This window comes from Diadema antillarum, unplaced genomic scaffold, assembly GCF_040938485.1.
Source record: "Diadema antillarum isolate AM-2024a unplaced genomic scaffold, OU_Dant_1.0 seq00001805_RagTag, whole genome shotgun sequence".
Lineage (NCBI taxonomy): Eukaryota > Metazoa > Echinodermata > Echinoidea > Diadematoida > Diadematidae > Diadema > Diadema antillarum.
In genome coordinates, this window is record NW_027272481.1 from 35,197 (window position 1) to 58,087 (window position 22,891).

At 38.9% G+C, this 22,891-nt stretch overlaps 1 protein-coding gene across 1 annotated transcript; it reads right to left on the reverse strand.

Annotated features, from left to right (window-relative positions):
- Positions 1-3,458: 3,458 nt before the first annotated feature.
- LOC139712439 (proteasome subunit alpha type-3-like) lies at positions 3,459-16,913 on the reverse strand. Its single transcript, XM_071624259.1, has 9 exons — positions 16,797-16,913; positions 13,067-13,273; positions 12,078-12,110; positions 10,097-10,165; positions 9,402-9,475; positions 7,960-8,029; positions 6,789-6,916; positions 5,806-5,938; positions 3,459-4,098 (listed from the first exon to the last, which is right to left on the reverse strand). Exons 1-9 carry the CDS (start codon positions 16,815-16,817, stop codon positions 4,054-4,056), a joined length of 780 nt encoding a protein of 259 aa, XP_071480360.1. The 5' UTR covers positions 16,818-16,913; the 3' UTR covers positions 3,459-4,053.
- Between the last annotated feature and the right edge of the window lie 5,978 nt (positions 16,914-22,891).

A 22,891-nucleotide genomic window follows, 5' to 3' on the forward strand; every position in this document is an offset into this window, starting at 1 on the left:
CTTTTTCTCAATACTTTGAAAATTACTCAATGCATAAACTTATAAAAGGGTCAAAAGTCAAGTAAAAATCATCAGTTCCCCAAATACCTGCACTCTGACATTTTAATCATTCATCCAATTGAACCTAGTTCTAGGAAAGTGAACATTCAGCACATTTGTGTCAAACCTGTCATTTTAATATTTTGCCAATTGTGTGAAACTGTCATCACACATTGTCAAGACATTGTACTATAGACCTATTAGGAGAACCATGCATTATGGCGGAGGCATACATTGTATCAGTAGCCGTAGCGATATATCTAGTTTTTTTTTTCATTGTACAAATGTACTGATTTTTCACCCAAAAGTATGTACAAGGTTGTAACTGTAAAGTGTAAAGCTAGAAATATATGGACGGATAATGTGAGACAGTTGTTTGTGACATAGTCATGCACAACATAATTCAACTTTGTTGCAAAGTTTGACAAGAAAAAAAGAGTGACTGTCAGAAGTTTTGTATGTATACATACAGCTGTACATGTATACAAGACTCTTGGATTTTAGAGTGAGAGTGAACAAAGAGTTATTAGCTGTGTTGTGAATGCATGTATTGTTAAAAAGTTTGTGGAATTTCAGGATCATAATCTTGAGCTAAAACTTCAGTCGCCATTAATGAGAGAATATGATTCCGTACATGATTAACTCAGACTTTATCTTGATGCAGAGGACTTTGACTGATTGATTGTAATTGTATACAGTGCAGTCTATGATGTCACGATGTCTCCACTGTCAAGAGCTAAAAGTTTAATGATTGATATTTTGTAATAAAGATGGAAACAAATTTGATACCTGAATAAACCAAAAATCATGTACACATGTAATACATTGTATGATAATTTTTGGAGTGAGTGTTGATCAGTATGTTTTCACCATAAAACGCAGTAGTTGAAAAGTTTGTTTGTGCATGTTAAACATAGAAACATTTGAACAATGAGTATGAAGCACCTCTTCCTGTAGTGTGTAATGTTGGATGGTTGGAAATGTAACAAAAATGTTATTTACATGTGTGCAAATACATGTAAACAAATTTTTTGTTTCATGACCATCCATCCAACGTTATAGGAGGAGCTGTTTATTTATACATGTACTCATTGTTCACTTTAAGGGATCATATTGTTTTGGTTGATTACTAACCTCAGGTTTCCAATATTTTTTTCTGGCGGGATGAATGGAAACCTCTTGTCAAAAATGAAAAAGCATGTAATTCTATGAGGAATTAAATGTTAATTTGATGAAAATTGGTTTTGAAATGGCCGAGATATCCAAAACAGAGTGATCCCAATAAAAATTGGGACCCACCTTTAATTACGATCGCTTTGTTTTACTTTGTTTTTGGATGTTCCAGCCATTCCAAAACCGATTTTCACCAAATAAATGTTGAATTCCTCTTAGAATACTGTAGTATGTTCTGTACTACATGTATTTCAAAAGGGGTTTCTTGGTATGCATGTATCTCACAAAAAGTTAAAAGCTCAATCCTCATCTCACCCATACTCTACACCTGTACAATCCCTTTAAGGCTGCTTGTTTGCTTTCATTTCACTAATCATCAGTAGTGCAATTTGTTTCAGACTTTTCTCTTCAAAGGAACTACACATGTTGGTTCTGGTAACTTTGTGAATCAGCGATCTCCTACTATGGATTCCTTTTTTTTTTTTTTTTTTTTTTGTGCGGGGGGAGGGGTGGGTGCTGGGGATGCACATGTATACATGAATGCATGCAATTACCAGCATACTAATGACCAGTGATCCTTTGGCAAGAATGAGTGCAGTTTTACTGGCTAAATTACAATTGTATGCTTTACAGTACCTATACATGTACAAGTTATCCCCTTATTAGACATTCACTGTTTAAAAATTGCCAGATACTCAGTAAGTTTAGAGATAACATGAAGAACAAACAGAACATGAATTGATGGTTCCTTGAAAGGTTTATTACATGAACATGTACAAAATAAGCAAAAGAGATACCTCACTGTTTCCCTGAAGGTTCTCAATGTACAGAAAAATCAATTTCATTGTACAGCTGTACCTTTCACATGTACATGTACATGTACATTAATTGAAATTTCTCCATGAAATATACAATGTAACTCGTGTAACTTCCTCAAGCAGTTATGCTACAAGGACAAAGCTGTGTGTCTCCCTCTTCATAATGTAAACAAATCAAATTCTGTAGAAAAACAAAAACAAAAATGTGAGGCATAATGAAAATTAAGAGAAGTTATGACACAGGCATGCACAAACACTGAAGTTCTCATCATAGTGTTGCTCCTACTATGTGTAAACTACATTGTATGTTGTACATACAGTCACTTTGAAATGTTTTCTTTCCACATTTTTACACTAAAAAGTTATTCACAGTGCACTCGGATTATTTGTCTTCATGCCTTAATCATAGATTTATGCAATAGAGAACTTCTGTGATTCTTGGTTCACAGATGAGATCAAATATGGCATGTACACCTGTCTATAATAAAGATTTTTGTGTTTCACACAATGCACAAAATACATCTGCAATGAAGATTGGGACTCGGTCACACTCGTATTATGCGGAAACGAATTTCACCTTAATCTTTACGACAATGTACTTCTCTGCATGATTAGTACATTGTACATCCTGTTCCCTTTAACAATGGGCAGATGGAGATAACAATGAGAAGCCCGATTCTCATTTTCTCAATAATACCAAAACACTGTGTAGTCGGGTATATTTCGTCGCTGAGGGGACAAGACCTCGTATCTACAAAATGTCAAATGTTCAGGAGAGCAAAAAAAAATTATGGCAGCCAAAGCACTGCATCCAATGGGATAGACATTCCTTTGATATGCTGTGGTGGCTTCATTTTGGGGGTAAGACATCTAGAATTTGGACAGGACATCAATTAACTGATTAACTGACCATTAATCCAAAAAAGTGATTTTCACCAAAATTGCAGATACAAGGTCTTGTCACCCCAGCGACGACACTTTCACACATGCTGTTTGTCTCCAAGTGTTTGTAAACCCACGATTCCTGCAGTTTTTCAAAAGTGCCATGTAATATCTACTAATTCTTCCATTCCAAAACACACTCGTACCACATGTCAGATCCACTCTTAGTATGATTTCAATTTGACTTCAAAGTTAATATATCATACACTGCGTCACATGTCATTACAACAGATTGGCTGCAAAAGCGTCATTTTGATTCTTCAAACCCGCACATACAGTATTAAATCTTTTATACCTACTTATATATTGATTGCGCATGATTAACATCATTCTATTCCATTTATGGGGCATGAGTTCTTGTCCAGGATTTTGTTTGAAATACAGTGTATATTCTTGGCCTAAAAGTTAATCAGACCTGACATTTATAATCAACCAAGGGTATGCACCACAAATCAAGCTTGTAAGTAACCCCCCCCCCCCCCCCATGAATACATGAAAGGTCACAAGTATTCCACATACATTTATTGATGAATTCTTGCTCTAGGTACATGTACTTGGCTGTAAATGAGTGCAAAAGAATTTGTGTTTCTAGTCTTGCACACCAATCAGTCCACTACGTATTTACATACTGGATGCATAATTGCTATGCTCAAGACACATTTCTGTTGTCAATCAAACAGCTACAAATACGATTTAATTTGCAACTCATACAAAACTCTTGATACCATGTCACTATTCCTTATGCATCATGTGCTGTGCCTGAAAGGCTATTCAACTACCTTTGGTATTAGTTTTGGGGTATTGTATTGCAAACAAGTTATCCCAAGCTTTACACACGTTGATACCTGCAGGGTTTGTACCATGCTTTTATATCATCATTTATGGTGTGAAATGACACCTGTTGCATCATGTGAATACACAAACTTTGAACTTTGAGTGATTTCCCTGAAAATAAAACAGCTTTTACAAAGCGATGTGTTAATAAGGTCAGAGTAGTTGAGCCACCATGGAATCTACAAGTTTCAAGTTCTATGTACAAACGACAGGACTGGAATTATATACTGGTCACATCAATCTTTCACTACAGGTCGTCATCATCTGAACTGGATGATTCTTCTAGGGCCTCCTGTTAACAGAAATGATAAAGAAGGAGAAAAAAACACATGGCTACAGATAAAATAGAATTGCACATTTGATGTAACACTCTACTCTCACTTTAATATTATTTTGAGATTATGTGAGAACATGTCTGTTCATTTTATTTTATTTTATTTCTTTTTTTGATAAAATACTCTACAATAATCTGTTCCAATATTGAGCACACAAATGCTACATGCTTATACCTGCCAACATTTCAAGATGAAATATCTTACTCGTGGATTGCAAAAATCTTATTTCATATGCAAACTGAAGTTAAAAATCTTACTTTCAGTCAAATCTTCAGAAAATACACATGAAAGGTATACCTACATGTAAATATTTTTCTAAAATCTTATTTCTCTGACAGAAAATCTTATTTTGCTATTTTCAATGTAAAAAATCTTACTGAATCTGATAAAATCTTATTAGTTGGCAAGTATGCATGCTGATAAACACAACTGAGGGGCAGGAAAATCACACATTTGACTGCACCTTTCATTTGCATCACATTAACCCATTGAGGATGAGTCCCGAGTATACTCGGGCAAGTGTCTATGGGAAATGCGCGTTGTAGCAAAAATGAGCCCGTCCTCAACGGGTTAAAAAACCTTGTCATAGCATTATAATATATGGCTACAATAGCAATACATAATAATTCTACATACAGTGGAAACTCGATATAACGAGATGGTCGGGACCGAGTCATTTTCCTCGTTATAGCCGATATCTCGTTATATCAGTAGGCATAAAAGAAGGCATAAAATAAAGACATTAATTTGCACATGTGGGACTACCCACCATATGTCAATCAATACTGATAACTTGATATTGTGTGTGAGGGAATTACTCACCTTTGTGGGTAAGAAGATGTTTTTCGCCAAGGAAATCCAATATCAAGAATGTGTTTCTTATTAATTGTAGATGTTTGAATTTGTAAATTTATATAGCTTGCGATTGTATCAAGATCGTCTGTGGATTGGTATGTGGTTATCGTATGGGTGTGTGTTGTGTAGAAAGCTTGAATATGGTCTGCACAATGCTGTGTGTGTATGTGACACATTCTGTATGTACATTATGACTGCGTGTGTGTGAAGACGGGGAATTCCCTAAGTAGAAGGCCAATCACAGCATCAGATTGCCTCACACCTGCTAAACGTCATGATGATGTCATGTATACATATGGCCGTCCCACCACATTTTCTGCATGTATCAGTGTGCGTGCACACACACACTTCACACGTACAACATGCAGTGCTAGCTGGAGTGCACTGAAGAAAATGATTATGTGTATACAAGACAGTTTTTGGCGCATCAAACTTTACAATCTCGGAAGATGATAGCACAGGCGAAGTAAAGCTTTACCGAAGGCATTTTGCTTTACCTCGCTATAGCAGGTTTGATTTACTATGTTTTTCTTTGTTTGGAAGTCACAAAATTTATCTCGTTATAGCAGTTATTTCGTTATAACCGATCTCGCTATAAGAGTAGCATTTTACATAGACTTGTGTGGAAGGAAATTTGGGACCGAGAAAATTTCCTCGTTATAACCGATATCTCGTTATAGCAGTGTTCGTTATACCGAGTTTCCCCTGTATATGATTTTCTTGGACCTTCACCCCCACTCCCCCTCACCCCTTATAGCATCTGTATCTCCATCCAACAAACAAACCCCGAAAGCTACGAATGACCTCACCTTTCCATATTTGTTGGCCTCTTCGGCGATCTTGGCTGGTACCAGCTCATGCCGTCCATTGGTGACCTTGCCGACCCAGCTGAGTTCCAGTTCAAAGGCCTTGTCTTTGACCTCGTCATGGACTATGTGAACACTGTAGAATAATGGGAGGAACGGATACCAGGCTGACTATGATCATGAGCATAAAAATCACTATGATTGTAACAAAAAATCTACAGCATGCAATCTGACACCGGCCAAAGTGGGTCTGGTAACTCATGGCAATAAGCCTGGCCAGTTCGCAGTTCCACCTTGCGCATGAGCAGAATAAAGGTCATTCGTACCAACAGGCATGTTGGTTTTTAAATTCACTGGGATAATCATCTGTGATGTAATGATTATTCATGTAATCCTTATAAATGCTGCTTGCCAGCACATCCACCTGACAGCATAAGTGGTATTTGGCACTATCAATAGAAAGAGATTGTTAAATACATTCCATGCAAAATAATGAAACGGATGCTTTCCCAAGTGTTAACTGACGGATCATTCTGGTCTTCTGGTTTATGCAAGTTTATTCTTTGTTTGAACAGGATCATGAATTCCATAAATTGTTATGTAAAGCTTACGCATTATGTCGCTTTAAAACGAGTGAAGCACCCCTAACCGAGAAAAAAGAAAGGTCATTCGGATCAATGTGCCCATGAGCTAACTCCGAACTGTCTTACAAACCAAGGACGAAATAACTAGATATACAGGATGCATCTCATAAACATAATCTGCTATCCTGTTATAGGGAGAAAATTATGACAAGTCCAATGTCAAGGATGTTAGAATAAAAGTTTACAGGCTGAATCAGAAATATTATTACAAATTGACATTTGAAGTGCTGCATGCCTAACTCTGGATGTTAACAAAAAGACCAGAGAGACAAGTACAGAGTAGTGCAAGTATTAAAAAGAAAGAAGAGATGAGGACTGCATCCTCATGTTGAGCACACTCACATCTTAGCAACCTCCTTGAGAGCTTCCTGGCAGGTCATATCCTTGAGCTGTTTGTCCCCAGTGAGGAGTTTCTCAATCTCTGTCTTGGCACCCTGCTTGGCCTTCCCTATCGCACAGCCATAGTAACCCTGCCAGAGAAATGGGGGTCAGAGTTACACAGTCTCTGCATACATTCACATGAAACTAGAATCCTATCAAAATTTCCTTTTCAGTGGAAAAACCATCTAAATAGGATCTGAATTATTGACTATACACTCAGTGCTCTTGAACTGGTGGATTTTTTTTTTCAGAGTGTATACATCCAATGTGATTTGTTCACGATCATACTTCAAAATCGTATTATGACAATGAGTTATTGCTCTCACCTATCTTTTGCCTTCTGACGAAGTTATCTCAAAATAAAAATGACAGCACATGTCTTCAGCCCCCCCCCCCAAAAAAAAATGGTACATGTATAAATGTATAAATTGCTATTAGAGCAACTGCTATAGTATGCAGCATGTGGTTACTTGTTCTCATTTTATCACACACATAAATACATGTGAGAAGAATCTTCTGTGCCTCGAGTATCAATAGTCATTCTCTTTTGTTTATCCTTACTTTTGGTCTTAATTGTACCCGTGCTCCTCATCCTGTTCCCCTCACTAGGCTTTTGTTGGGACCTACACTCAACAAGCTTTGCTTTTTAGTAGGTTCCATCGTATTTCTCTTCGCATCCTTTACTTTGATTGAAAATGACACATCGACCGTTATGTATTACTTTTGTATTCCTATTTCTTCATGTATATATCCAAGCTGGACATTCTGTATTATATTTTGTTTCTACCATGTATTTTCCATCGAGAAATACGAAAATAAATTGAAATGAAATGAAATGAAAATAACATTTTGATTTCAGAATATTTGCCAATATAGACTCTAAAGAAAATGCTTACCTTGAGCCCAATGATTGTTGATATAACAACCTCACCTGTCTAAATATAAACTTATTATTGAAGAAAGGTAGGAGCTGAAAGCAGATCTCACTCTGTTCACACGCCGAAGTAATCATTGACACAAAGTGCATAGTCAAACAAGGCAACCACAGCCATATTCTATAGTGCTTCATCTTATTATAAATGATCACCTATACAGATATCCACCAAAAGAACAATAAAATATGACAACTCACCCATGACACTCCAGATGGATCAATCATGTACAAATGTGGTGTGTCTTTCTCATATGACCCCAATAATACACTGAAAGGTAAAATGCACAGAGAGTTAAGAGGTTACACAATGAATGGATCATACAACAAAATGTGATGCACTTGCTATGACATCAATGACAGGCTAAATATGTACTGCAGTAATCATTTGTGGTGCATTTAGATTCTCACTTGATTAAAATGCAGGTTGAATTGTATTACAGGCAGATACAAACATGTAAGGAGATATGAATTTCGATTAAAACAGGAGTCCTACAGGGTTTGATGCTCACATGAGCTCAAAGGTAGATTGACTTAGACCCCGTTTACAGTGCGGGGCTGGGCCGAGCCCATCCTCAATTGCAAGGCTGGGCCCCGCAATTTTATCCGTTTACACTGCCGGGCTCGGCCGCGCTTTTGATTCAAACCTTTCAATATTTTGTCGTAGTGGCGCTCTGCTTGTAAACAAACGCAATTTGGTATTGTCTGGTTTTCAGACCCTTTGCCAAATGAATTCCGTGGCGACGAAGTCGCCGTTCGGGCAAAGGCCTTTGCCGAAGGAAAAAATCCAAAGGAAAAAATCCAGGACAAAACCACCTTAAACTATACTAGTTTTCGACGTTGAGGGGGTTAATATCCTGAATAGCGAAAGATACAGGCAGAGGGTTTGGAAGCCAGACTAAAATTGGCCGCGCAATTGGCTGCGCAATTGGCCGCGCATTTGGCCCAGTTTGCGTTTACACCAAGAAAAAGCCGGGCTCGGCCGCGGCCGAGACCACCTCCAGAGCGAGGCCAAATGCGAGGCCAATTTGGCCTCGCATTTGGCCTTTTGCACGTTTACACTGACATGAAGGTGGGCTCGGCCGCGGCTGAGCAGCGACCGAGCCTCGCACAGTAAACGGGGTCCTTGATGCAAACTTGCTACTGGTATGGTACCCTTTGTTCCTGTTGAAGTAGCTAGTAAGTGTCCTATCACATGGCTATACAAGCAACTATGCATTCTGGCCTAAATCAAGGGTAACTAAACAAAGCAACAATAACAACAAAATACATGTCCTGCTCCGATAATATGAGAGAGAGACAATGGAGAGAAATGGTAATTGACATGTCTTAAAGACTGTGAGAATGGCAAGGTGAATAAAAACCGCAGCATAGAAGGCCAGCTACACAGCTTGAGGAATTTCAAGGTTGACAAGAACATGGATCTTAAAATTGACAGGTTTAAAAACTCTCAGAAAGGAAGAGTTAAAATGCAGGAAGGTCCAAAGAGCAAAGAATTTTCTAGGCTTCAGAGAAATGTGGTTTCTAGGATTTCAATGGATTTCATGCTGATCATTGAGCTATAAACACATCAAGTCAATATGAAAGCACATACTCTCTCATTTGTACCATATACAACTTGTGTGTGATAACTGAGGTCTTACCTGCACCCAAAAGGCCTGATTGCACTGTACAGGGTATATGCATGTACATACATGGCAACCCTATCTGTTAGGTGCTGCATAAAAATAAATCACACGAAAACAAAGTAAGTCAAGTTTTCAGTACAAATGTTTACACAAAGAACACATACAACAGTATAATACAGCTGTACAATGATGTTCCTAACTGAATGGCTTTGGTATGCTGTGCCTTCAGAAGAATTATGAAAATACAAAATGTGTATATCCAAAACAATGGCATTAAAAAGCAAACAAACAATTCTTATAAGAACTGTTGACACTATGCAACTTAAGTTCCAACTCAATGCATAAGAAAGTTGCAGCTTTACAGAATCTGGTAACAATCTAAATGCAAAACTTGTATCATCTACTTGTATTTATTCAAAACTGACACTTAACAGTTAAGATGAATACCTCTGTATTTATACTATTAGCCTTTATCTTTTGAGACCAGGATTTGTTAGAACAAGCCTCTGAGACTACGTACATATTTGAATCAAGTTAAATATGATCAACATTTACCATTGACATTTCATTGCTGGCAGCAGATTGTGGACAATATCTACTTAGTCCATTTGCACACAAAGTAGTACACTAGTGCATAAAAAAAAGCAACATACTGTCAGTAGATTAAAAAACTTAGAAGTGATTATTGCCTATGTTGCCTCATTTCTTACTTTGACTGGAATAGCAGCACCGTACGAAGCTCTGTAGTCTGAAGACTCTTCTCTGGCAATGTCAACAACCTGTGGGTTTGGGACAAACAGATGTACAGTACGAACACGGTTATAACGAAATTTCGTTATAACGAAGTAAAACTTCTGGTCCCAAAAGCATCGCCACTAAAGTCTATGGTATAAAATTCGCTTATAACGAACACGGTTATACAGTGGAAACTCGATATAACGAGATGGTCGGGACCGAGTCATTTTCCTCGTTATAGCCGATATCTCGTTATATCAGTAGGCATAAAAAGAAAGCATAACATAAAGACATTAATTTGCACATATGGGACTACCCATCATCTTTCAATCAATACTGATAACTTGATAATGTGTGTGAGGGAATTACTCACCTTTATGGGTAAGAAGATGTTTTTCGCCAATGAAATCCAATATCAAGAATGCGTTTCTTATTAATTGTAGATGTTTGAATTTGTAAATTTATATAGTTTGCGATTGTGTCAAGATCGTCTGTGGATTGGTATGTGGTTAGTGTGTGTTGTGTGTGGAATATGGTCTGCATGCAGTGCTGTGTGTGTATGTGACACATTCTGTATGTACATTATGACTGCGTGTGTGTGCAGATGGGGAATTCCCTACGTAGAAAGCTAATCACAGCATCAGATTGCCTCACACCTGCTAAACGTCATGATGATGTCATGTATACATATGGGCGTCCCACCACATTTTCTGCATGTATCAGTGTGCGCGCACACATACACGTACAACATGCGGTGCTAGCTGGAGTGCACTGAAGAAAATAATATGTGTGTACAAGGCAGTTTTTGGCGCATCAAGCTTTACAATCTTGGAAGGTGATAGCACAGGCGAAGTAAAGCTTTACCCGAAGACATTTTGCTTTACCTCGCTATAACAGGCTTGATTGGCTATGTTTTTCTTTGTTTGGAAGTCACAAAATTTATCTCGTTATAGCCGTTATTTCGTTATAGCCGATCTCGCTATAAGAGTAGCATTTTACATAGACTTGTGTGGAAGGAAATTTGGGACCGGGAAAATTTCCTCGTAATAACCGATATCTCGTTATAGCAGTGTTCGTTATACCGAGTTTCCCCCGTAGCGAAATTTTCGTTTTAACAAAGTTTTTTCCGAGCGCCACTGACAAAGAAAAACAAAAGAAATGTGCAACGTTATAACGAAATGCGGATCGCTTCCCAAAAATACGTAGAGGAATAAGCATGTACAGCCTCTTTGCATAGGCAAACGCTTCACATCACTGTGTCGTCGCTCTGTGTGTCAGGCACAGTTTCCGAGAGGAACTTGCGTTATTATAAAACAATAATCTGAAATTAAATAAGGTTTGTTTTATCGTTCCAAAGGTTCTTTATTACAAAACACACAGATTCTGATACACCTAAATTCAACAAACATAATATGATGTTTTATATGCGGGGTTTCCTTGTTTTCGTTAAATATTGTATTTGTTCGGTTATAACGAAAGAAAACTGCCAGTCCCGAGCATTTCGTTATAACGGGAGTGCACTGTATCAACAAAACTTCTCAAGCATAACAGCAATGCATTGCATGCTTGACTTTTTCACATTGAAATTACCAAGGATAGCACTTAAATCCATGTAGATATTGCCGCTGCAAATATCAGTACAGTTATATTGAGTCAATGTAAACAGTTACAGTTAACTTGGACAAATCAATACGGGGGCTGCAGTTTGACTTCTGCAATCACTCAGACAGAGCAATATCAAACTTTCTTCTGATTGCAGATGCACAAATTGCACTCTGATATCTCACAGGATTAAGTTGTACAGGTTGGCGCGCAAGTCCATTCAAAATTGACTTCGATCACATGACAGACTAGCTAAATATTGTAACAGGGGTAAGTCAATTGCATTCATCTGAAGTATTCTGAATCCTTAATCATGATAATTTCAACAATCTTGCATTATTTGAACCTCCTCACCTGCTTTGCATCTGCGATAAGACCAGCCACTGCCTGTGAACAAAAGTACAAACAAATTAATGAATAAAAAGTTTTAGCAGTGTACACAGTGTAGGATTACAATTATGACCCTGCATTACAAAATCTAACCACTGCAACAAAGTTGCTAGAAAAGATGGCAGACTTATATGAAAGTCAAATGCCAAAACATCTTCGGCTTTAAAATGATGTATAACTCATGAAGAAAACCAATTCGACTCAAAACAAACTGAAAAAAAAAACTGGTAAAAAAAATTCCTGATGCTCATGTTACAATTTTTGAAGCATTATCAACTGAGTTGATCAAAAAATTGGGGGCTTAGGGGAAAATCAACCAGCAAAACAGCATTACGGTAGTACATAGAAATCTTCACTGCTTCCTGTACATACAATGTCCCTGCAAGGGGGGTTACAAACTGCTTTTTGAAGTCACTGTCCATTGAATAGAGGCTCCAACAATTAATATGTCTAACACAAAGTTTGGCTGCAAGCCGGGTCACAGGCTGAACAAACCTCTTGAGTATTGTAACGAATAGATCACTCTTTCCATGAATACATGTAAACCATTATCATTACAATTAATTTTGTGTTGCATACCAATTTTAGGAGCTTGACTTGTCCCAAGGTGTAATCAATAACAAGGAAAAGAAATACAAACTGTTCCTCAATGATGTCAAAGTGAGAATGGACTCTTTATTCCATTGGTCATCATTTCTCCAGAATTAAATAAGCACGTCAAATTCATTCCTTTACTGCAAAACATAAAAACATGGTAACCATAATCTTATTCATAGTTTCCTATGTTCATTAAGTGTCAATTACAATGTCTACATCATCTGTGTCAATTGCAATATCTACAATGCATTCAACTCAATTATGATCTAACTTCCAAGAAAAAAAAAACAGACAAGGGAACCACAACAGAGAGAGAGAGAAAAAAAAAAAATCCAATACAATGTATAGAGACCCACCATTCCAACATGTCTATCAGCGCTAAATATCCTCTTATTGGAACCTTGCTCATACAGCTTTGATGTCACCAGCTTCTCGACTCCAAAGACAACGCCATCTTTACACCGTAGACCAACTGCAGTGCCGCTATTTTCCACAGCTTTGAGTGCATACTCCACTTGGAACACTCTCCCATCTGGAGAGAACTGTGATGCTGACAAATCGTACTGTGGGGGATGAGGTAAATAAGCAGCAGACAAAAGAACATGTAATTCATGCTATAACTTAATGGTTTGTCATAGTTTTGCATTGTCCTGTCTAGTCTACAGGTCTACAAATCATCATAATTAGTGATTAAACTTTCGAGTAGAGCTTGACTTCTGAATTCTATTCTCTACCAACTTCTCTAATGTCGATTACCATTAAGTCACCACTACCTAAAGTCGCCAGGCATTCACATCGCATGTAACGCGCGCTGCGATCAGAGATCAGCTGGGGTGACGGATTTTCATCGCTCTCTAAAGACATCACTAATTCACCTTTTTCCTCCATAAAAACACAGTCAAACCTGTCTGTAGCGGCCACCCAAGGGAGACGGAAAAACTGGCTGTTATAGACAGGTTTGACTGTCTATAACAGGTAAAATTATCATTATTATTATTATTAGATCTACACTCCTTTTACTCTCAGATCTAATTAGAGTAACATGCATAACTTTGGTACACTTAAGGGTTTTTGTGCTATACGCTGTACAGTGCACTCCCGTTATAACGAACACGGTTATAACGAAATTTCGTTGTAACGAAGTAAATCTTCTGGTCCCAAAATTATCATCATTAAAGTCTATGGTAAAAAATTCGCTTATAACGAACACGGTTATAGCGAAATTTCCGTTATAACGAAGTCTTTTCCGAGCGCCACAGACAAAGAAAAACAAAAGAAATATGCTCCGTTATAACGAAATGCGAATTGCTTTCGAAATTACGTAGCGGAACAAGTACATGTATTATAGCGTCTCTGCATGGGTGAACGCTTCACACCACTGTGTGTTCACTCCACAGTTTCTGAGGGGAACTTGCGTTTATTATTGTGATACAGTTATCCCATCACATTTCACATAGCTTTCCAGTGTATGATGAGTATTCAGGAAACAGAATATGATATATATATATATGTGGTTTCCTTGTTTTCGTTATATATTGTATTTGTTCAGTTATAACGAAATTTCGTTATAACGAAAGAAAACTGCCGGTCCCGAGCATTTCGTTATAACGGGAGTGCACTGTAGTTCCAAAATATATGAAGTCTTGAGCGTATCTCTTGGAACACTGTGTGTCAATATAGTGACATTCTAAATGCATATTTAAGATATTACAATTTTCTAAGAAATGTTGCAAAAAAATTGGTTTTTATGTTGCCTTCTTTGGTGCCATGTTTGGTACAGCGCATCCTTGATTGGTACACACACATGATTTGTATGCGCTGTAATACAACTTCATTCATTTGCGTGCATTAACATTATCACCCATAAGAATCATGTACATAGCTGTACCAATCACGGCACAGCACTGCACTGTCTGGAGGAAAGGCTGACAATTAAATACATGTACAAATATCTCTGTGAGCTCGCTAGTAATCTTTTATCTGGCTGCTGTTGGGGCATGGGACATGACCAACTTCACTTTCACAAAATATGACTATTCTGTATTCACCACCATTCAGAGCGCAACTGGTAAATAGCGGTCCAAAATGAGGACCGCCTCTTAACTCGCCTCAGTCCGGGAAACCCGCTCACGAGGCCTGCCCCCCCCCCCCCCCCCCCCCAGTATGAGCAATGCCCCGCCTCACGAGGCCCCCCGGAAGGCTCCCCATTCACTTTTTATCCATCTCACATCTAATGTACAAATTGTCGCAACTTTGCACTGTGATTTTTTGTTACACACACACATGTCCACTATCCATGATGAAAAGAAAAAATTCTGTTGTTTTTTTTTTCAAAAATCGAGTTTCAATAAACCGATGCAGGGCGACCCATCAAAACATGGACGCCAGCGTGTTCCCACAATGCAAGACTGTCGCACCTAGCGGCCTGATCCTACTAAATATTTTCAGTGCTTTTTTCTGCGGCTCTCGCCTGTCCAAAGGTGAGCTGACGGCGGAATTGACGAAGAAAGTGAACTCGTCATACCTACAAAGTGATCAGTTTGCTAACAAACTGGAGTACCCACCTACTCTATCAGTGTGGAATAGCAATTTGGAATATATGCACAAGATCAGGTTAGTACTGATTTTATTTTTCTCGTTGCAAATTTTTGTAAAAAAATGTCAAGACTTCAGCTTCACAAGGCTGATTCGTGCGAGGAGAGGTGAGAGCCGCAGATAAAACTTACTGAAAATATTTAGTCGGATCAGGCCGCTGGCGGCTAGGTGCAGCAGTCTCGCATTGTGCGAACATGCTGGTGCCAGTGGTTTGATGGGTCGCTCTGCATCAGTTCAGTTCGGGAAACCCACTCACAAGGGGGGCCCCTCCTTATAAGTAATCCGTCCCCCTTATAAGTAACCCCGTCCCCCTTATAAGTAACCCCCGGGGCACCCCTTATAAGGAGTCTCCACGCTTTTTTGCAATGCAACGCGAAAATGAAAGGACTGCGGCAATTCGCTTGATTATGTCCATAAAGCTTCACAAGTTTCCTAGTTACTCACGAAATTTGAGCAAAATCGGTTTGAGGCATCATATCTAAAATCATGGATTTAAATGCGATGTCAAACGACCCATGCGAATGCTGAAATGCGAGCGATTACTGGCGTGAGTGTCGCCAGGCGCGGGGGGCGCGGCAATGCTTGAGTGCAGACGTGGCGTGTACTCAGTCGCCACGTCTGCACTCAAGCATTGCCGCGCCGCCGCGCCTGGCGACACTCACGCCAGTAGTCGCTCGCATTTCAGCATTCGCATGGGTCGTTTGACATCGCATTTAAATCCATGATTTTAGATATGATGCCTCAAACCGATTTTGCTCAAATTTCGTGAGTAACTAGGAAACTTGTGAAGCTTTATGGACATAATCAAGCGAATTGCCGCAGTCCTTTCATTTTCGCGTTGCATTGCAAAAAAGCGTGGAGACTCCTTATAAGGGGTGCCCCGGGGGTTACTTATAAGGGGGACGGGGTTACTTATAAGGGGGACGGGTTACTTATAAGGAGGGGCCCCCCTTGTGAGTGGGTTTCCCGAACTGAGTTTATTAAAACTCGATTTAAAAAAATAAAAAACAGACAGAATTTTTTCTTCTTTTCATCATGGATAGTGGACATGTCTACATGTAACAAAAAATCACCGTGCAAAGTTGCGACAATTTATACGTCAGATGTGAGATGAATAAAAAGTGAATGGGGAGCTTCTTGAGCCCCCCCCCCCCCCCCCCCCCCCCCCCCGGAGGCCTCATGAGGCCTTCCGGGGATGAATGACCACTTTGTATACGTGGGAACAGCTACCTGGTATTGAAAAATTGTGTTTTACTTTGGTCATGGATTCCGCAATCCATGGCCATGCATTGCCATTGACCATTCTGCGTTCCAGTTACTTAGTGTGTGTAGGTAACGCAACGTCATTGTGAATATATGGGACCATGCGTAGCGCTGACTACACAACCAGTTATCGGAGAGCAGTACAACAATGCTCAGTCGGGTGCATGTCTATTCGGAAAAAAACAAAAACAAAACAGGTAATGATTATGCAGGCTGGAACTAACTTACCCCTGCTCCTATTGAACTCATAATTGCAGGAAACGGTTGCTTTTAGGTGAGAAATAAGGCCCAAGAGTCCCAAATCAAAGTTTGGCTAGTCAAATTTGGCTAGTCACGTTCTACCTTACAATCAATTGTGATGGAGCCCTCTACCGACAGAACTCGACGAATACTTCTCCCTCTAGCTCTCTGCGAAAATTTTCTCTCTCTTTCCCACTTATTGTGAGTTGGTTTGTTGTAGGTAATTTTTATGCCTCCGCCAACGAAGTGGCCGGCCGGAGGCATTATGTTTTCGGGTCGTTCGGCCGTCCGTCCGTCCGTCCGTCCGTCCAGTTGTGTTTTTGTCGATATCTCAAGAACCGTGTGGTGGTTTTACATCAGACTTGGTATGAGGGTATATCCTTCCGGGAGCCAGCGGGGGTCAGCCTAGCTGAAAAGGTTACCAATTTTTATGTGTATAGCAATTTAGTACATATGCCCCTGAGTATGGAAATGCACGTCTGGCTGGTCATTGGTGGTGGGTGTGGCCAGGAGGGCCACAAAAAGGACCCCCCAAAATTAGGCTAGCCTAGCTGGAAAAGTAACCCCATGAAAACAACTGGAACTTGTTCGTTACACTTACAGGATAAATGAATGACCATTGCCAGACGTTTTAAGTGCTGGGGGGTAGCCGCCAGACGCTCTTAAAGGCCCAACTCCAGCTAGGCTAGCCTAGCTGAAAAAGTAACCTCATGAAAACCACTGGAACTTGTTCGTTACACTTACAGGATAAATGAATGACCATTGCCAGACGTTTTAAGTGGTGGGGGGTAGCCGCCAGACGCCCTTAAAGGCCCAAATTTTTCCAGCTAGGCTAGCCTAGCTGAAAAAGTAACCTCATGAAACCCACTGGAACTTGTTCGTTACACTTACAGGATAAATGAATGACCATTGCCAGACGTTTTAAGTGGTGGGGGGTAGCCGCCAGACGCCCTTAAAGACCCAAATTTTTCCAGCTAGGCTAGCCTAGCTGAAAAAGTAACCTAATGTAACCCACTGGAACTTGTTCGTTACACTTACAGGATAAATGGATGACCATTGCCAGACGTTTTAAGTGGTGGGGGGTAGCCGCCAGACGCCCTTAAAGACCAAACTTTTTTCCAGCTAGGCTTGCCTAGCTGAACAAGTAACCTCATGAAACCCACTGGAACTTGTTCTTTACACTTACAGGATATATGCATGACCGTTGCCAGACGTTTTAAATGGTGGTGAGGGGGGGGGGGGGGGGGGGGTAGCCGCCAGACGCCCTCAAAGACCCAATTTTACCAGCTAGACTAGCCTATATAGCTGGAAAAATAACCTCCTGAAACCCACTGGAACTTGTTCTTGTGATACACTCAAAGGATAATTGAATGATTGTTGCCAGACAATAGCCGCCAGACGCCCCAAAGACCAAACTCTTACCAGCTAGGCTAGCCTAGCTGAAAATTAGGAAAGTAACCCCATGAAACCCACTGGAACTTGTTCTTACACTTACAGAATAAATGCATGATCGTTGCCAGACGCTGTAAGTGGTGAGGCGTAGCCCCCAGACGCTCTCAAAGACCCAATTTTACCAGCTATAAAGTTCACATATTTCAGAAATGATAGCAGTGTAATTCCATAACAATACCGCTTGCTTGCGAGTTCACCAGTCTATAATCTATGCATGCCTTATTCTTTTGTTCTGCTTCCTTGACCCCCACCTCATGCATTCTTATGGTGACTCTCCCATGTCATCATCCTTTTTCATTGCAATTTGTTCTATTTTTTGAAAATATTCTTATTCTTCATCCCAATTATCACAAATTCTGAAACTCTGTCCTCAGTATAACTAATTCATAGTTGTACAAATGTAAAAATCTGAGAATCACCCGGAGGTCTCCTTTAATGGGGGAGTTTCTTGAGCGCACAGGGAAACATGCTTTGAAATATCAATAGGGCAAGTGTTGAGACGAAATACTGTAGAAATATGAGAATATACAGTGCTGTGGTTTTGGTAGAAGAAATAGGGTATCTGTATTTGTCCTCAGTGATAACCAAAAAACTTATTTGGAAAAAATAATAGACATAAAAAAAGAATTGCCCCAATCAAACATGTCGGGATTTTTCTCAAACATCAGTGTTCTCATTTTCTTTGCAGTGTAAGAAAAACAAAAAAAAAAACAAAAAAAAAAAAACAGGGCCGGATACAGTTATATCCGGATTGAAATTGGTGGGATGGGCGTAAACCCGCGGGTATTATAACATACTGACGTGAAAAAAAAAAAGACCAAAAACTACTTTCTGTCTGTGCCCTGGGGAGAAATATTAATCAGTTGCATTTTGGAAATGTTGAAAATCACAACTTTTGATGAAATTGTCAGTATCTCTTCTTAAATGAAGGCTTTTTTATAATTAAGTTTCTTTCCTCTATGACCATGATAAAACAAACCCCTGATGATTAAAACAAAAGACAATTAAAACTTGGCAAATGAACTCTTTGGACATTAGCAAAAGGGAATACATTAACAGTTTTTGCAAACACTTTATACAATTGTCTAATACTCCATCAAGCTCATAAAAAAAATACAATTCTACTGCAACAAGAAATCCATTCAGTAAGACTCGTCCTCGGTGTACATAGCTTAAGAAGCCAACTTTTTAAAAATAATGCCCCAGCTCTTAAATTTACTTTAAAAAGGGGAAGTAAAGCTCAACACCTTTGGCCTATGACTTTTTAGGTACCGTATCACCTTACGGTTGAGGAGATGGGTAAAGAAAAATTATTAACGAAATAAAACTTATAGGAACATGCTTCACATGACCTCACCGTTTTCTTCTCTTAAGAAAGAAACGAAATCTGAAAATTGTTTAAGAGTGTTTTTGAACATAGTACATTGCAAAAGCAGAAAAAAATCAGTGTTTTTAAGAAACATAACTCACAACAACAAGGAATTCCTGTCGTATCTAGTATTGCACGTTTTGGGTTTGGAGGGTTTTGGATGCTAATATTTCAAGACAAGTTTATGCTCCGGCACTTCAATAAACTTAAATGTAAACTAATGATCAACCTCTCTTGCCAATAAACTCAACATTTGCTGTTCTTCAGTAAAGCATATGACAGAAACATATGAGAAACATGTCTAAAATTCATATGAATAAGCTCACAGCAACAACAAAAATATTATGTTATCTATAAACTAATACTGCATGTACTTGGTTTCGAGGGATTAAGATGCAAAATGTTATGACAAAAGCCCCTACGTGGCTACCAGCAATTAAACATCCTTCAACTTCTTTAGCAAATGAGCTCATGTGTATCATCTTCTTGTTGAGAAGACGAAGATGAGTATTGATAAAATAACCAAACTATCAACTTTCCTTAACATGTTTTACATGAAATCATTATTGCCTTCTCGTAACGAAATTGAAAAAACCAGAACATCTGAAATTGTTCAAAATCGCTTCTTGATAACGAGGAAAGCAAAGGAAACTTCGTGTTTGTAACCACTATGACACGTGTCTACAGATCTGTCATGCTCATAAGAAACGTAACTCACAGGAATATAATTTTATACAGTAAGTACTTGGTTTGGAGGACATTTAGATGCCAACTTTTCAAGAATAATACACCAGCACTGACATTAACTGATGAAAAAAAAAGCCAATGCTCAGCTTCTTTATCCAATTAGCTCATAGGTAATTCCTTGTAGTTGAAAAAAAAAACGAGTACACATAAAAATATAGACTTCCCGTAACATGTATCACAGGTCATGATCTCCACATTTGCTCCTCTTAACTTTAAAGAAATAAATATATATTTAGATTTGTTTTAAATGACCTTTAAACAATATGAAGAAAAAATTCTGTGTCTGCAAAGGCTTGACACGTGTCTAATGCTGGGTCACGCTCATATTAAACGTAGCTCACAGGAACAAGGAAATCACGTGTGTATAAAATAATACTGCAGAGAGGGTGCAAAGTTGAACCCTTTATTGAGGGTGCGAAAATGTTCCCTTGGGTACATCTTTCCACCCACACTAAGTGGTGCTAGATTGCACCTCTTCTTGAGGGTGCATCTTTCCACCCACACTAAGTGGTGCTAAGTTGCACCTTTCTTGAGGGTGCGATCTTGCACCCTTTACCTTTCGGCGCACCTTTACACCCCGTGTAGCCTTTACATCTTGGTGCAACTTTACATCCTTTCGTGAGGGTGCAAGGAAACACCCAAAGTTCAAAGATTGTGCCTTGTTTTGAGGGTGCAATCTTGGAACTTTGGGTGCTACTTTGTACCCACAAGAAAGGGTGAAAGTTACACCCTCGGGAGCAACTTTGCCCCCTTGAAAAAGGCGCAACCTCGTACCTTTAGGTGCAACTTTTCGCCCGAAGGATGCAAGAATGTACCCTCTCTTGAGGGTGCATTCTTGTGCCTTATTGGTATGATGTTGCACCTATGTGGTGCTTATTTGCTCTATGACTGCTGCAAAATTGCTCCTTTAAAGAAGCAAGTCAGTGTCAATGCCTGCTCCTTTATAGGGACAATATTGCCCATCATCTCAAGGTGCAACTGAGCATCACATAATCGGGTACGATTTAGTTCCTTAACTACTCTAAACCTTGAATAGTGCGAACTGATGTAAGCCTATTTGCTCAGTATATAACTTATTTTGTTGTTGCACTCTGCAAAGTAAATAGGATTAGTGTAACTTGGATCTTGTGAATCATGAAACTGTGTGCGTGTGGAATTTGTGAGTTGTGAAAATGTTGATGTAAAAGTTAACTTAGTTGTGTTTGAATATTATACTGAAACCAAAAATTTTACCCAATTACCTTTTCAATAAGGTGAGCATTATATCTATCAAACAGTTAACCTTCTCGGCAAGAGTATACATCTGCATGAAGGAAGAGGTGAAAATATGATATGCAGTTGTCTGGATACGTTTTATTCAAAACGTTCTTGAATGCGTAATTATTCATTCACATAATATATAAGAATAACATATGCTTCTTACCAGTACTCAAAGCCTCTAAAACAAGAGCATGCTTCTTACACTTCTAAAGTATACACCATATCTTAAAAACAAAATGTAAGAGGATTTAAGAATTTGTTTGTACGCATTCAAACGAATCCATATTTCTATCTAAAATCTGAAACGTGTCTTGTAAAATGGGAATTCGTTTTATAATGACGATGCCAATTGTCTTAAAGTCCTTATCACGACATGTCTTGGAGTTCACGCTTATTGAAAACATGAGATTCTTGGCACGTAGATTACAACTATGGTTTAAAGAGTTAACTGAGATACGCATACCGTATACGGGCATTTAAATACAAGTTACTGTAAATAATATGAAAATCAAACTTGATACCAGCCCTTATCGGCAACCAATACAGACTATGGAGGACTGCAGTTACAATTGTGTTCAGATATTGTTTTGGGTGATACACGCATGCCGACTGATTTGGGATCAATTCGAGTCCCTCGAGCTGAGATTCCGGAACTGCAATGAGCAAACCATCATTATGCATAACAAAGTGACTGAGAATAATGCATGCACCAGTTTCTGTTTCGTTGTTCTATACACAGAAAGTTGTTTCGTTTTCCAATCCTGTGCAGGCACACAGAGATTTACAGAATTCAATCATCTTTGGCTATAACGCCATGGTCGCGTGCAAAATGAATGCAGCTTATCTAACTTAACCTGTAGTTACTGAATAGGGGACTACTGTATATTCAATTTATACACTACAATGTATTGATCGGATGATAGAACCTGTCAAAGAGTAAATTGCGGATATCATATACCATTGTCAAATTCACTTTCTGTTCTATACATAGTATCAATGGAATGTTATGAACCACTTCAGCATTACCAATCATCATAATTATTTCCCTGAAACGGCTGCATTTGTATGAGCGGGAAGAGTTTGGCATCATACATAGCAAGAGTCGTGACTACAAAACTAAATAGGGCCTACATGTATTATACAAGGTTTTAGGACACTTTGAATCATGCCCCCCCCCCAAAAAAAAAAAAAAAAAAACAGCAACAACAACAACTTAGTGAAATGTTGTACAATGTATGCCCTACTTCCATTAACC